The sequence below is a fragment of the Coffea eugenioides genome, chromosome 6, assembly GCF_003713205.1.
Source record: "Coffea eugenioides isolate CCC68of chromosome 6, Ceug_1.0, whole genome shotgun sequence".
Classification (NCBI taxonomy): domain Eukaryota; kingdom Viridiplantae; phylum Streptophyta; class Magnoliopsida; order Gentianales; family Rubiaceae; genus Coffea; species Coffea eugenioides.
In genome coordinates this window covers 8870285-8886691 of record NC_040040.1, presented here as the reverse complement: position 1 = coordinate 8886691, position 16407 = coordinate 8870285, and the positions used below count along the sequence as shown (strand labels likewise).

The 16407-nt window shown below is 36.0% G+C and overlaps 2 protein-coding genes across 4 annotated transcripts; one reads left to right on the top strand and one right to left on the bottom strand.

The window, feature by feature from the left end:
• Positions 1-1702: 1702 nt before the first annotated feature.
• LOC113775253 (polyadenylate-binding protein 5-like) lies at positions 1703-4806 on the top strand. Of its 3 annotated transcripts, XM_027320048.1 has the most exons (5): positions 1703-2074; positions 3175-3293; positions 3428-3772; positions 4176-4211; positions 4306-4486. In XM_027320048.1, the coding sequence occupies exons 1-5, from the start codon at positions 1891-1893 to the stop codon at positions 4369-4371; spliced, it is 750 nt and encodes a 249-aa protein (XP_027175849.1). In that variant the 5' UTR covers positions 1703-1890; the 3' UTR covers positions 4372-4486. The 3 variants fall into 3 exon arrangements, with proteins under 3 accessions (XP_027175849.1, XP_027175848.1, XP_027175847.1); XM_027320047.1 differs by lacking the exons at positions 4176-4211; positions 4306-4486 and adding an exon at positions 4523-4806 and having other exon boundaries at positions 1704-2074; XM_027320046.1 differs by lacking the exons at positions 4176-4211; positions 4306-4486 and adding an exon at positions 4505-4806 and having other exon boundaries at positions 1705-2074.
• Positions 4807-10982: 6176 nt separating this feature from the next.
• Positions 10983-16090, bottom strand: LOC113773489 (probable ADP-ribosylation factor GTPase-activating protein AGD14). The gene is made up of 9 exons (XM_027318134.1): positions 15949-16090; positions 13174-13235; positions 12925-13012; positions 12763-12824; positions 12573-12669; positions 11985-12410; positions 11248-11563; positions 11059-11136; positions 10983-11008 (listed from the first exon to the last, which is right to left on the bottom strand). Exons 1-9 carry the CDS (start codon positions 16042-16044, stop codon positions 10983-10985), a joined length of 1251 nt encoding a protein of 416 aa, XP_027173935.1. The 5' UTR covers positions 16045-16090.
• Positions 16091-16407: the final 317 nt, after the last annotated feature.

The window sequence follows — 16407 nt, the reverse complement described above, 5'->3', positions numbered from 1 at the left end:
AAGTTGAGATTTTTTTAAAAATAAAAGTGAAATATTTTGGGAACTTATTTTTTATTTTCCCAAAATTAAAAGATTGCTATTTTTTACCAATTGTTGCTATTAACCTTTTATTTTCTAGACTAATTTTTATCAATATAAAAGTAGTTTAGTTAACAATAATTGACGTTCTATTGGTCTGAGGATTGATAAGCTATTGTTGTTATTTTAAATGTAAATACATAACCTAAGTAATAAAATAAATAATAGCTACTTAAAAAAAGGAAATAGGTGCTCAATTGATTGCATTCAAAATACGAATTCTGTTAATGCATAATTGCTAAATTATATTTTATTTATAAGAAATCAATATGCATCATATATTGACCAGGACTAAATTATTGATTACTTAACAAATCATATCTAAACACATGATGTGATATATATCTTACATTTGGTCACCTTTATACTCATACTATTTTCCTTTCTTTCTATTTATACTTTAAAGGTGCAAAATTCTCTTGATCATATTAGTGAAAATGCATAAAATCTTTTACAAAATTATTTCAATTTATTTACAAAATATTAGTACTTTTAGGAGAAGCAATGCATTGTAGGAATGGTTTACTAATTTTTTTAGTAAACATAACTACTACATTAAAAAGTTAAAAAAACTTGATTTTATTATGCTTTAATTAGGAGTGCTTTTGAAGAGAAGAATTAGGGGATTAATTTCTTTGATTCAAGAATTTTTAGCGCTTGTAATTATCAAAAGAAAAAAGAATTTTTAGAGATTGTAACTCTCTTATTATTTGATTTAATAAATTTGATATTTGTGCAAGTTTTCATGTCTTTAATTTTGGGCAACGAAATTTGTGCTTACAATTGGACACAAATATGGTAAAATATCCCTCATATATATGGCATGGATATTTGAGACTTTCAGTAAAAAAAAATTTGTTATTAAATTAACATTGCATCACAGTGCGCTAATTATTTTAAGACAGTTTTATACGTGAACTGAATTTAATTTAAATTATACAATAGATTATATGTGCAAGTGGTTTTCATTTAATTGTTGGATCTCATTTTTATGAACAATCTCTCAAGGAAAAAAGTTCAAATCATACTGATTTTCTTATATTAACCGTTATACTAATATTGTCATTTTTATTGTTATACTATTTCTCATTTTGTTTGGGTTTTAACTCTTATTAATTCTTATGTCACAGATGTAAATTTATTAAAACTTTATTATCTTATTATATTCATAGGTGTTAAATTATAAAAATTGTGATATAGAAACAAATGATATTCTACATGTAACTAAGAAGATTTGTTGTTATTGTTATTCAAACTTTTAAACTTTTAAAAAATTGAAAATAATTAAAAACTTATAATAAGACAAATTTTATTACATATTTTACAAGGTTATCTGAAAAGTGAAACTACTTTTCATAGTATTTTAAAATATATAAATACAAAAAATTTTTAAATTATACCTATAATCATTTATTATATAGGTATGTTATGAGTACTTACTAACTAAGTTACTAAGTTTGAATCATTAATAAAACATCTTATCATTATTTCAAATAAACTTCCTAATACTAATTTGAGATAAGATTTTAATGTAAAATTATACATGTATTCCAAAAAATAGTAAATTTTGATCCTTAATCAAATTTACTACTGTGTTATCGGTAAGAATTACTATTTATGAAGCCCAATTACCGCCCCTCTCCGTCGGTATGCGATTTTCCTATAACTCTATAAGTCGAACCCCAAAACAGCGTACTTACATAGAATAGGAATCCTGTAGAAGAATAGAAACGAGAGAATTAGGGATTGGTTCAAAACGAGTACACAAACCAAGCGAGTAGACATCGGGGAGGAGATCGAGTGCAGCAGAAGATGACTGGTCTTCGATCGTCTGGTTTTGGGCTGCCGGCGCTTTATGTTTGGACTTTGGCCGATACCGTGACGGGAGCGGATGTTCATCGCCTCTTCCTCGTGTGTGTCGCGATTAGGACTGAGATTTTCTGTGACTCCATAATTGGCCGCTATGCCCTGGTTTCCTTTGCGAAGAAAGAACATGGTCAGTTTTGTTGACATCCTGCTGTTGATGAAATTTTTTTCCTTTGCTTTATAGCTGCTTCGTGTGATTCATATCTGTAGTTGCAAAATTCATTATAAGGTTGGCCTTTGAGGAATTTCTGATTGTTCATGTCTCTTGTTGCAAATCTATTTAGATAAACTTCTGCTTAACCCTTTTCCCCCATCTTTGGCGTTTTTAAAGCAGACCAATTGTGTCATGAACGAGTGATTGCCAACTGTTGAACCATGTCTGTCGTTTGTGGAAATAGATTATGATTTTTGAGGAATGGATTATCGTACTAGGACTTTAGTTGAAGAGCGAATACCTGTTTCTCTTTCTGAAGTCAGAAATTGGAAAAGATTCCCGATTATTCTTGCATATAGGCGAGCTGTAGTTGGGACCTTCCTTGATTTAGTACGTGCCAGGAATTTATTGTCATGCAAGTGTCTGTCTTTTGTCTCAGTATCTAAGAGTGATGAAATATTTAAGTCTCTTCTTTCAGTGGTGCCTCCTTAGAATGGGATCACATGGCAATTTAAGTTTTTCTTCCCTTGTCAGAGAGATCCTTGATCAAGGTGATCAATGGTTAACGTACAAGGAGCATTTTTCATTTAACCAAAATATATCATCTATGATAACTGTTACAACATTATTTTGATGTGTGGGAACCAATTATTGTGTGCAGGGCGGGTTCAATGTGGCTTCTGTTTTATTGAATATCGCCTGGTCCATTGGAACGAGAGTTCAATCCTCGCCTTCTTAATCCCCTTTCGGAGCTTGTGCATTCCCACTTTCCTTGTTTTCTTCCATTTTAACGTAAGGATTGATTTAAGGTATGAAAGAACGGCTCTAAAAAGATATTTATTCCATATGCAGCTTATCGACCATGGCTTTTTTCCTTGAATATTGTTTTCCTAATTGCAGTTCAGATCCGTGCTTTGCTTTTATATTATGTTTCATTTTGCAATTCTCTTCAAAAGCATAAGAGATTGCTTGCAATAGCAAAGCATGTTTTTGTCATAGTATTTAGTTTTATTCCAGTCCTTCAAAGTGCTATGTGTAATTATTTTTTCCTTACTGTTTTACCATAATGATGACAGCTGATTTGGCAATGAACAAGCTGGCCTCTGCTACCCTCCACGGAAGGCCTATCCAAATGATGGATTGTCATCCATGTACTAAAATGACTGGGCTGGTTCCTGACACGTTGTTTGTGAGGGTACTGTACTTTCCTTTTTTTATTTCTTTTACTTTTTCAAAACTTTGTAGCCTTTGTGAGTTTTTCTAACTATTTCTTGGAATTGCTTTGCCCTTCTTCTTTTTTTTCTTTTCTTAATCCTCACCTTTTTGCAGAACTTGCCAGACAGGGCTGACATTGAACTTTTGGAATACCTATTTTTCAAATACGGAAAGATTTGGTATATCAATATCCCAAGACGTCCTGATGGTCAATCAGCCGACTATGGCTTTGTTCAATTTGACAGTGATGAACCTTGTCGAGCAGCTATTGAGGAGATGAATGGCTATGAAGCGCTTGGAGTGAGCCTGCGTGTGGACCCTTATTATCTAGACCCTGAGAAGAAAATTTTTGGGCTGGACAGTGCAAAACCCTGTGATGGTTATTCACAAGATGCAGCTGACGTGGTTTGTGCTGTTCGGAATGTGCTTGCTCAACAGATAAACACGGGTGCAAGCAAGGTCTGTATCCTGTCTCTTTGTTGACTGAAAATCACGCATCTATGTGATCGTGTATGGATTCCTTTTCTTTTCCTTGCAATAGTAAGTGCTGTATTCTGAAAGTCTGGTGAATGTCTCTCTTTATTCTAATTTCTTTTTTTACCTTAAATTGTTTGGAACACAAATCCAAATTTCTCTTGGAAATATTCTTGTAGAAGTTAAAGGTTCAACATATACTTTGTCGAGTCAATGATTTCTTTTTTTGCAATTCATTGCAATGCAAAATCATCGGATAGAATCACACTAATAGAAAAGTCTAAAAGAATGGAGGAGAATACTCCGTTGACAGTGAATTTTGCTAATTATTTCTTGGTCTGTAAAAGTCGAAGTTGTTGCTGTTACTGAACCACCCTTTCATCATCAGGCAGCCTCATGTAGTAAGAGAGAAAAGGTGAAAAAGGTAGAGCTTCTGTATGACAAGATATATGCATGTCCTTTTACTCAATTCTTGCCAAAATGTTGAATAGCATCTTCTGCATATTCTTGGTCATTAGATGGAACATGGAAGAAACCACTTTAAAGAAATTAGAAGAAGAGTTGAGTTGGAGGGTTCAAAATAAGTGCTGTGTGTTCCTCTAGCTTGAGAATGACAAGGAGGGTGAAGCAGGAATTAGTGGGCAAAATTATAGATAATTTTTTAAAAACATTCAAAATCTTGTGTTTGAGCAAGGGAATCAAATTCATATGGTGCAGGGAAAATTGCTGCAGCAGATTGCGAAAGTGGATGCTGCTGGTGCGTCTACTGCTGGTGCGTCTACTGATTGTGGGACAGATGCATTGCCGCCCATGGGGAATGTTTTGATTGAAGAGCTTTCAAGCCATGTTGCTGATCGGTTGGCATCATTACCCTTGACTGATAGCATGTTTTCCTAATGGCTTCCTGAGCGAGGGAATGGTGTGGATTATTGCACTAAGAAACACTGAGTTTGTTTGGATAGAGAGAATTTGGATGATTTATTTGAGATATTTACTGTAGCATTTTTTGTGATGTGATGTATGTGAGATAAAAAGGTGATTGGGAAGATAAAAAGGTGATTGGGATTTGTGAGGATAAATTTTGCAAACCAAATTCTCTCTATCCAAACAAACTCACTGTAATTGGAGCTTTCTCAGTTGTTTATTGTAGGACATGCATTGTTCTGTTATGTTCTAGGATTTTAATATCGCCTGTTGGTTTTATGGATGGATCCTGTTATATTAGATGCTATTTAAAATAATATCGCCTTTTAGTGAAGCTAAGCCGCATTTTCTGGCACAAAGCAGTGGAACTGTGTTCCCATGGATTGGGGGCTCGTAGAGTTGCAGGTTTGGCTGTATGGTGCCTAGAGCTGTTAATCGAGCAGAGTATTTGGCTGTCGAGCTCGACTCGAGTTTAATTCGAGCCGAGCTCGACTCGAGCTCGTTAGGAAAACGAGCTTTAAAATGTGTTCGAACTCGACTCGTTAAATGTACATGTGGCTCGAGCTCGACTCGTTTATCACAAACGAGCTTTAAAATGTGTTCGAACTCGACTCGTTAAATGTACATGTGGCTCGAGCTCGACTCGTTTATCACAAACGAGCTCGAGCTCGAGTTCGTGCAAATTAACCTTAATAAAAACCTATAATTTTTAATTTTTATAATTTTGATTTCTAAAATGATAAATATGCCCTTCATTAAGGAGTTCTAACGTGCTACTCGAGTAAACTCGGCTCGTTAACTAAACGAGCATGTTTCGAGCTCGAGTTCGACTCGTTAATCAAAATTAACGAGCCGAGCTCGAGCCTTAACGAGTCGAGCTCTAACGAGCTTTCGAGCTACTCGCTTGACTTAACAGCTCTTTGCCCGTGCACACAATGATGGGGGTTTAATTTGAACTTGGGTGGATGATTTTGGGACAATTTTCAATATGTGTCAAAATTTGTTTGTGTTTTTGCAAGTTATTATCTTTGTATCTACATCTATTTTGTTGATGTCTTTACTCACCATACAACCGGCCGGCGCTTTTTGAAGATCTAGAATCCTTGCCGTGCATTCAGAAAGCTTTTTGACATTTTCTATTTGTGGCATATGAAAAAGTTTCTCGGGCTTGATGTGTTTTTTTTTTATTTTTTTTTTGTCAAAAAGTCAATTGACTTTTACTGACTAAACAAACCTAGACCCCAGATCATACTCCAAAAGCCGGCAACTCTCGGGCTTGATATGTTGAAATGCATGTTTTGCGAGTGCAATCTTGAAAGTGACGCTCTCTTGGTCATTGCAGCCAAAAGACAAGCCCAAGTTTCGAACATCAAACAGAATATCCTACATCTGTAAAAGAAAGAGTGAATGGCTGAGATGATCATTAAACTATTCAAAATGGCACTTTTTGGTCATCAAATATTTTTTGTGGCTAAAAAGGTCACTAAATTCATATAAACGTACCAGTGGAGTCATTTTATCGATTTTTAAAGGTAAATCATTCGGTTACAAGGATATGTAGAGTGAGGGAATATTTGTGAAGGGATAAAAATGTCCAAAAAAAATGCAAACCTGTTTCTTCCTTTCTCGCAAGCCGTGTTGGTATGGAGAAATTGTCTTCTACTGCGAGAAAGAGTAAAGCAGATCACGGTCTATAAAGTGCAAGATTGCCTTCCACTTATTATTTAACGCTTTCCTTGCATCAAGATTATTACCATCATCATTATCTTCTTCTTTATCTTCTAGTATGATGTCAAACTGTGATGATTCTTGTTTTTCTCTTTGACTTGTCATTTGGGTATGGAGCTTATGGGTTTGTAAGTATCCCATAGGTCATTTCATCTTCCTGCAACTTCTTTCTTCATCTTCCACGCCATTCTGCAACTCCTTTCTTCTTCTTCTTCTTCTTCTTTTTTTTAATTTCATTTTCATTATTATTTTATTAGTTATTTGTTCTCAAACCCATGAAATATCATGCTTTTATCTGATTTCTGCAAACTGTTCTCTTCTCCACGCTCTTTTTTGCATTTTTGGGTCTTTTTTTTTTCTTTTGAATACAAGATCTAAGATTATATCTTATTTAAAAAAAAGAGGTAAAACATTGATTTTTCATGCTTGAATTGAAGTCAAAGAGTGAAAATGGATTTGCAGAGGAGGGAGACCTCACAAGGATTTGGAGTTAAGAGGTCAGGAAGGTAAAAAAGAATTTAAAAATGGAGAATAAGGAAAACCGGGTCCGTACGGGTTCTTCAGGTTTGATCGGGTTTGACCGAGTTTTAAGATAGCTCGGATCGGGCACTTGACCGGTTCCCGACTCAACCGGTCGGACCGTCCTGCCCGGTCCGAGTTTAAAAACATGGACTGTGAAATATATATATGTTAACTATATGTTAACTGTGAAATATATATATGGACTGTGAAATATATGTGTCAATTATACTTGTGTTAACAGAAATATATATATATATATATGTGTGTTGGTAGTTAGGGTAAATTGTTCTTGTCGTTCGGCTGTGAAAAAGCGATTGGTTAATTTCCAATGTAAGTAGTAGTATAGACTGTGAATAAAAGACAAATAAAAATGATAAAAGGAATCATTGAAAATGGATGCTTATCTTGGGGAAACAATGACGATTTATGTTTTCGTCCCAAGCTTAATGGAAAATCTGTTTTCTGCCTTGTTTGTTGGAAAGTTTTTACTTTCTTCTTTTTTTAATTGGAACCTGGCTTGTAGTTTCTATAATTGCCTTGATTAGTTGCTGGTTTTTGTCACGATAAAATTTGGCAGCGCCACTTTAAAGGGATCAAAGCAGGTACAAATTTGAAGTTTGAGAATTAGATTGGCTAAAATAAAAATTAAAGATATAAATTGATTTTATTAAAAAAAAAACATCTAAAGCACATGAGTAGTAAACCAAAATTTGCCCATGAGTTTAATTTCGCCATTAAGCCCATGAGTAGTAAACCAAAATTTTGGTACCCCATGAGTTTTAAACCAAAATTCGCCATTTGCCCATGAGTAGTAAACCAAAATTTTGGTACCCCATGAGTTTTAAACCAAAATTTGGCCCCCCAAGTTTAATATATCCATTTTCCGTTGACGATCCCAAATTAAAAACATCTAAAGCACTCTTCAGATCACAACACTCAACCGCCACTGCCTCTCTAACATTACCATTAAACCCTCCCATGTTGTTTGATCGCAATTACCATGCAAAAACCCAGATCGAATATTAGCGACAATAAAATTAGTAATCAAAGACAGTTCAAAGAGAAGAAAGAGTAGTAGAAAAAGGGAACCAGAACATCAAACGGACATCATTCTCTGTTATTTTTCTGAGTTTTCCCCCTTTTTTTTCGAGGATACGGTCTTTCTTGTTGTTCATTTTATTTTTTTTCCTTTTCCTTTTTTTTTTGGACAAACATAAATTATAGGCGGGTAATCAGATGTGAAATTCTTTATTGTAGTAGTTAATTATAATAGCCCATAGAAAGAACCTTTTATACAGCATTGATTCAATCCCATTGTCCAAAATAAACATGAATCCAAAACCTATTCCTAATGCTCGTACCCACTTCCCAAACACCTCTTAAAGGTCATTAATCTTCCCCACAACTACATAAATTCATATCACATTATCACCAGACAAAAAAGGGGGGAAAAAATCAGCTGTACAAGCTTATTTGATGCAGATATGAACATTGAACACACTCATACCAGAATACATATAATGTGCTACTCTAGTGTCTGCATGCTCTCGTACAATTACTCCACTAACCCAACTGGGAGAAAAAGAGAAGGAATTTCTCACCAACAAAAGTTCTCGATGACTAGTACAAAAAAAAAAAGGCAAGAAAATTTTCAAAATGCACCTCGCTATAGCAGCATGCAACTCTTTCCAATCAAGCACAAAACAATCGGCAGGAGCTGCTCAATCCCTTTCCGACAATAAGCCGCTCCCAATTTCTGACTATAGCATCATTACAGCAACACATTAGAGAGGATTATTGAACTTCAACTTGGTGTGGATGCAACACGCCTCATCATCATATAATTAGGCTACAAGGAACCAAAACTTCCACCGACCTATTAAAAAGAAGCAACACGTCGATGCATCAAAAACATTCACCAGGGCTATTTCTCCCAATCACCCAAATGGGTTCCCTCCAATAGAAGAGAAGGTATTTGGTGCAGCAGGTACTGACTGTAACACACTCAGCTGCTGATTTGAACTTAGAGGTCCAAAAGCACCGCTCTCAATGCCATAACTAACTTGTCCATGTGGCCTGCAAGAATTCCAAGTGATTTAAGCACGACATTAAAACAAAAAGAAAAAACTTATCCAAACTAAATCAGGTACCAATGATTTACATTCGAAGAAACAAATAATTCAACTATATCAATCCACTTTAAAACCCGAAAATACCTTAAATAGAGAGCTTATTCTAGATCTAAATAACTAATTACTTATTCTTCTAGATGAAATTCTGCAGTAACCACCACTGACTTTAGAACATATGATTACACATCCTTTAGTAGAAATGGAGATCACTGTTTAAGCCTGAAGACTGGAAGAATTTATAAAAACAAAAGGTACCTTGGTGGCATGTTACCAGGCAGCAGCTGCATCCGGTTTGTAGCTGCAGAAGTCACAGGTATATATTACAACATTTCTAAGATAAGGGGTATCTTATATGTGGTTACAGAATAAAAAGGCATAAACCAAACCAGAAGACATCAAATTACTTGAAGGCAAAATAGATGCATAAGGAGGTCCATTAGGTAGCAGTGCTGATGGATGGGCCAAAGGGGCACCAAGACTGGAAGTTTGAAGAAGGCCTGCAGGAGCCGCCAAGGGTGGTAATGCACCTTGCAATGGTGCGCCATTGAGGGAAACTGTGTAATGCAGAATACGATTTTATTAAATCTAAACACAAATATGAGGAATGCCACTACACAAGACGCCTACTTACCATGAAGCCATAGGGAAAAAATATAAGTAAAAGCAGGTAACTCGACATCAGACAGTTAATAAGCTCCAGCACCATAAAATGAGAGACCTGGCATTGCAATAAGCAAGAAAAGGACCAAACGCTTTTTCAACTTTAGCTTCAGCTATCACATATAGTTCTATCTAAGGTAAATTAATGTGAGAGATTAATCTAAACCATACTAGATATGGACTTGCTTCAATCACGAAAACAATTAACTAGGCTTTTCCAATGGATGAAACAAAGCAGTAACGCACCCAGTGCCAAAACATTACCACCCTGATGCTATCGTCATGATCTCCTATGCAGATATCTAAATAGAGTTACATCATTCAAGCAGAACATATTTTTGTGACAAGAGACTAAGGTGCTTCCTCTGCCATTCTCCATTTTTCTTTCACCTATTCACTAGTTCTGGGGTTGGAGGGGTCTGCTGGCGCGCATAACAAACCAAGTATTACAAACAGTGATCACGAATCAGATTATTCAAAAAGAAATGAGTTCACTTACTGTAATCACGACTCAGATTAGTCAAAAAGAAACGAATTCACTTGCTGCTGCAGCAGGAGAAGGATCCGTGCTGACATCAAAAGGGTTTGTCGATTTTGAGGCCCGAGGGAAGGTGGGCTGCATGGGCTGAAAAGAGGATCAATCCACGTTTAAGATTGACGGTTATTCGAGTTATACGTGCAAAGTGAATAAATTCATAAAATTGTGGATTTGAAAGCTACCATTGGCATGTTGTATTGCATGTTAAATCCCATCCCATGTGCTGGACTACCATGCCAACCATGAACTCATACTGGCATTGTTGGATAACTAAAACTGAACAAATCCTGCAGGCAAAAAACAGAGCAGGAGGTGTCAACGTATGTCAAAAATTTCAATAAGAGCTCCATAGAACAGAAAGGGGCATTCATTTACCTCAGGCAGTTCCCTTCTGCCACTAGACTTTGCTTTCTGAGAGTTTTGTGTAGCAACACCGGCACTGGCATCCAAGCCAGGTCTCATAACAGCTTGTGATGCTTGTACATTTGCACCAGGAAGCACTTGAGCATTTGGTGCAAATAACGGGTTCCATGGCTGTACATTTTCCATGCTTAAATGTTAAGTAAAGCAATATCCACATGAAACAGCTAGCAGTTTGGGAGGGCAGGGGAGGAGGGGAAAAATGAGGCGCACCTGATTGCTTGAAGGTCCAACAGAAGCTGGATTGAGTGGTTGAGACAAAGGCTGGCCATCAACAGCAGGGAACGAAGAATGTGGCTGAGGTTGTAACCATTGTCCTCCAGTAACCGCATTTCCAAATGAATTACCAGCCGGAATTCGCAGTGATGCAACAGGTCCAGGGGCAGCTGCTGGATTACCAGTTGAAGATGCTGTGGAGTTGTTTGCTGCCACAGAAGTGGGAGCAACATTGCCAAATGGCAAACCAAAAGATGTAACAGGTGAAACACTTGGGAAAGCTGATGAGGTGCCTACGGAGGCATTATGCAAGGCATTACCAATTCCCGGAGTCACGGCCACATGACCAGATACAGATGCTGGCACTGACAGCTGAGAAAGTACAGATTCCAGTGGATTGGAGTTAACACGTGGCTGAGATGCTTTCACCTCAGCCACAGAATCAAAATTTGCCCAGTTATCACTGCTAGGTGTTGCTGTCTGCGCTATGGATGCACTTGCAGCCGATTGCTGTGGCTGCACCGGTGCAGGTACAGGAAGTTCTGGAGCAGCATCAAAATCAATTAATGAAGCTTCAATTTTAATTTCAGCTGGGTTCCCATTAGAGGATGCCAAGCTACTGGAAGACGCGGTTCTCTGCCACATATTTAGAAAAATAGTGTACTCTTAGATCAAATAAAATGGATAAAAATAAATGATGCAAATGCATGAATTACATGCTTAGGTAATCATATTTATAAAGCATAAGCTAGAAAAAAGATGCCCAAGCTGGCAGAATAATTAGGTTAATCATGAGGACTATGCATAAGCATGCCAAAAGACCAGAGTATTTCAAAAGTTCTGTCAATGGAACACAAAACTGACAATTTGGTGAGTGTCAAATCAAGTGCATGATTTTCTTAGTTATCACATTAGCACAACAATTAGTTTAAACTGTAACTACATTGTACAATGCATAAGCAGATATATTGTTGCTCCAGTTAGTAGTTTTAAGTCCAGTTACATTCAAAGCAGCATTAGGATGCTTGAATCTGAATGCAGCTATACTGATTGTCACCTGAGTGCGTGTGGAAACATCAGCAGACTTGGGGTCATTGGCTTTTGGAGGTTCAAGAACACGAAGAGGAGAAACATTCTCTCCCAAAATATCTCTAACAGGTCGTACCACTGGTGGGCTGGACACATCGAGATCTCTTTGATGATCTGGCGACCTACTACCAAGCTTAGAACCTCCATCAGACACTCTTATATCCTCCGATCTCCTTCCATTACCAAATCTATCTTCACGTCGCCAGTCATTGACTACTTCTGTGCGAGCAGGACTTCTCTTATCATATTGCCGATGATCCTGATCATACCCTGGACTTCTTCCACCTGGACTCGGTCTATCACTATAACGATGCTCATCATCATATGGTGGGCTTTGAGAACCACTCTGGAAACTACCTATCCTCCTGTTTTCTTGAGAGTCCTCGCTTTCCGCCTGGAGTAATTAAATGCAGTTTTGGAACTTATAGAAGTCAATGCAACTTTGGAATAGACACTAGACTTTTCTCTGGATGTAGTAAGATTCATACTTGAGAGCAAATAAAGCCATTATATAAATAACAATTTGAAAAATTAAACTAAGAATCAACGTATAAACCACCTTCACCCTTGGAGGCTTCTCAAAGATCCTTTCACCGGAATATCTCCTTTCTACATAAACATGTTTAATGAAATCTCGAAGCCTTTCCACATTACTGGCAAAGAAAACAAGAATTAGGGTAACTTGTAGTTGTTAATTTTTATTTTTTTTTTGGAAAAAAAAAAAAAAAAGAACAATGTCTGCAAACCTGCCATCCGGAAGAGATTGACGATGTGGATCCCATTCCTTAAGATAAATTTCTTTTGCACTCTATGAATAAAGAAAAGAAGTGAATATGTTAAACTTAAAAAACACTTGTAATCATCACATAGACTTCTAAGACCTTAAACAGGAGCCTATTAAGTCTTACCGCATTTCCTGCCCCTTGAAGAGCACTAACTTCTTGTGAAGTGAATTTAGCCATAGATATTGACTTCACTCTATGGGTAAACTCGCGACTGAAAGCAAATTTAAATGTAATTTTAGGTAAACAAGCTAATAGCACTAAGAGGACTCTTTAACATAATGAAAATTCTTAAAGACCAAATTAGTTGAGATAAGAGGCAAGCATTAAAGATCAACATTGATAAAATGAGGGAGTTACTCATATTGCACTTACTGTATTCCACTGCAGTTTGTGCAGACAAATGTCCAGAAGTTAACGCAGACATATTGAGGCCCCTGTTGGAAGAAACCAAGTCATTTGCAACATAAATCATATTCGTAAATCAGTTCTCAATTTACTAGATCATATTGATAAAACAGAAATCACTTGCATTTTGAACTAATAAAATAGAGCATCTAGCAATTAAGCTCAAAGTTCAAAATTAAATTTCACATGAAGAACTTAAATCAAGTGACGAAGTTCCAAAAGAGGCTTTGTCTAATTCACTGCATCAAGTAGCAACTATTTTCAATATATTAAAAGTTTCATTGCATTAGTGTTCAAAGTTTGATAACAACTCTATTGTCAAGAAATTAAACGATCAACAATGAGTAATCAAGATCATACCAAGCAGGATTGAACTATGTTTCCTAATCTCAGATTTTCTTCTCAGAAGAAATTGTTTCATATTCCAAACCTGAGGATTTTCTTCTCGAAAGAGAAATTTTTCTCAGTTTCTGCCCAGATGATACTAAATTAAATAATAAAACAGAAAAGATATAATTCTTCAGAAAAAGCTTAAGAGAGAAATAACCAAAAATGCAAGTGCATATGATACTCTGGAACCTTTAATAAGCAACCTCCAATCAAATGACAAACAACAAATAGATCGTTCTCCAATCAGAAAGAATGATATCAACTTGTGGAATGTACAAGATAGTTGCATCACAAAATTAAGGCATCAGATTTTCAAAAGCAGTTTACGCTTTACAGACACTCAAATGGAATAGCAGATACTTAAATATCCACTCCATTATTATCTAAGTATATCTAAGTTCAGAATGAGAAAAACTACTTTTCTAAAATATATCCAAAGTTCAAAAGGAAACTACTAGTTTTTAAAGACAGATTGCTCAAAAGAGATCAATCATCAAATAATTTATGAAATATCGAAAAAGAAAACTACCCTTCCTACAAAATAAAATAAAATTTTCAAAGTAATATCAACTTAACGTTGCTCATAAAGTAGGAATACCATTTCTGCAGCTAGTCAAGACCCATACCCTAGACCATACAAGATCAAAATCAGTTGTCTTTTTCACTCTTAGCTTCAATATGCTTAAGTTTATGGTGAGGACATCAAAACATCAGCAACATGTATTTTCTATGCTAGTGATAAGGGCACACCCGATGTGTGTGCAATTTAGGAACAATCCACGGAAGGACTTAGTGTAAAATTTTCACATATGAAAAGAGTAAATTTTCATCTTTTAATAGTTTTTTCAATATTTGTCAAAAAAATTAGTTTTTCTGAACAGAATTTTAATTAACTTGTTGGTTACAATGTTTGTAGGTAGTTATACATGCCATATATATATTTAGATAATTAGGGTGAAAGTTAATTGTGGTTAAGTTGGTCGGCAATATGGAGGTACATTTAAGTGATTGTGAGGGTAAAAGTGGAAATCTAAAAGATGACAAAAAAAATTTCCGCCAAACTTAAAGGCTCTCCCTTTATATATAGTATAGATCCTGCTATCAACTCATGGTAGCCAATAGTCTTATATGCAAATTAACCACACAACAGGCTAAAATATAGTGGAAATGAACACCATTTAGATACAGTTATAACTGTCAAACCAAAATGTTCCTTTTGCTCAACCACAAATGGTACATGCAATACAGATTTACATCCTTTAGCATGTTTCTGGATGTCTTAAATTAAGAATGCATTTTGCCCAATACCCTGTTATGTTTCTTAATCAGCATCTCACATGGTCAGGTTTTCGTTAATTATCAACTTTTCTACAATTCTTCCCCAAGACTAATCTTAAGCAATGGAAACTGGATGGTTCAACCCAAAATCCACCTTAGCTTCATGTCCAAGGTCTCAGAGCTTGAGATATGAGCCAGATATCCAGATAGATTGTAGATGAAAAATTTGTAAGGACTAGAAATAAGAACCATATTACGTGATAAAGGTAGTTTCTGTATGCACATTGCAAAGTTACCATGGAAAACATAAGAGATGCAAATGAAGCATTGTTGCCAGATTTTGACCCCTACAACAGGAAAGACAATTTGGTAACTTTATGGCCATTCTTTTCTTCTGCTCATGGTAATTTTGCCCAAGTCATTTGAAGACAGCCAATTGAATTGTACTGAAAACTCATTGATAATCTTAATGTCCTTTTGCTAGACATTAGAAACAAGAAATTAGTACTTTAATGAGAAATTCCTGATTACCTAAAAGAATAAGAATCTATAGCACAGCAAGCAAGAAATCCATTGACTACCCGAAGGCCAATATCTGACAGACACAAAATGTTATCCAAAACATTTTCAGTAGCTGTTTAGCTGCTATAGAAACGTCTCCTTAACGTTAGCTAGATCAGTAGCCTAATAGCCAAAAATGTAATTGCAAACATTTAATCGACCCAATTCAATTTCCTTTAACCAACCGCCCATCCCTTTTTTTGGGTGTTGTGTGTGTGTGTGTGGGGAGGGGGGAGTTTGTGTGGGGTGGTGTTTTTTTTTTGTTTGGGGGGGGGGGAGCCTTTTTCCCGTCACCAGCTAACTAAAAATAGAAATAACTAATCAAACATTATCCAACTCAAATACACCAAATATATCATTATCCTCGAAACCCGCAAGTAATAATCAAAATTCAAAACAAAAACTGTACTTCAGTGCAGCACAGGCAACGAAATTGGGTAAGAAAATTATCAAACAACAAAACAAAAGTTCACGGAAAATAGATCAAAAAGAAGAAAAAAAAGATGAGCATACCAAGCTATTACAGTTAATACACCTCCGATTATCGGGTAACTTGAGCAAATTCCGTATAATCCGCTCATTCTTTTCATCCTCCTTCCGACTCGACATTTCCAACACCTCAACGTTCCAACCAAATTCAATTCAAATCAAACTTTTTCCCCCTACTTCTTACTCTTCACAATTCAATCCCCTGCCAAGATTCAACAACAATTATCCATAAATACTCCCAAAAAAACACAAGTCAAAAATTCAAACTTCAGCAGAAGTAGATCTGATAGAATTAAGTAAAATTGAAGAGAAATATGAATTATCTGTGCTATTTAAAAAAAAACACACAAGACTAACCTGATCGGTGCAGAGGCGAAGTAGTGTAATTTAGTTCTGTAATGAAGTAGGAAGCTGGGGAAAGGAAGGCGTGAAAGGTGGATAAGGAAAGACGTGGAAATGGCAAAGAGGGGACATGGGAAGGCG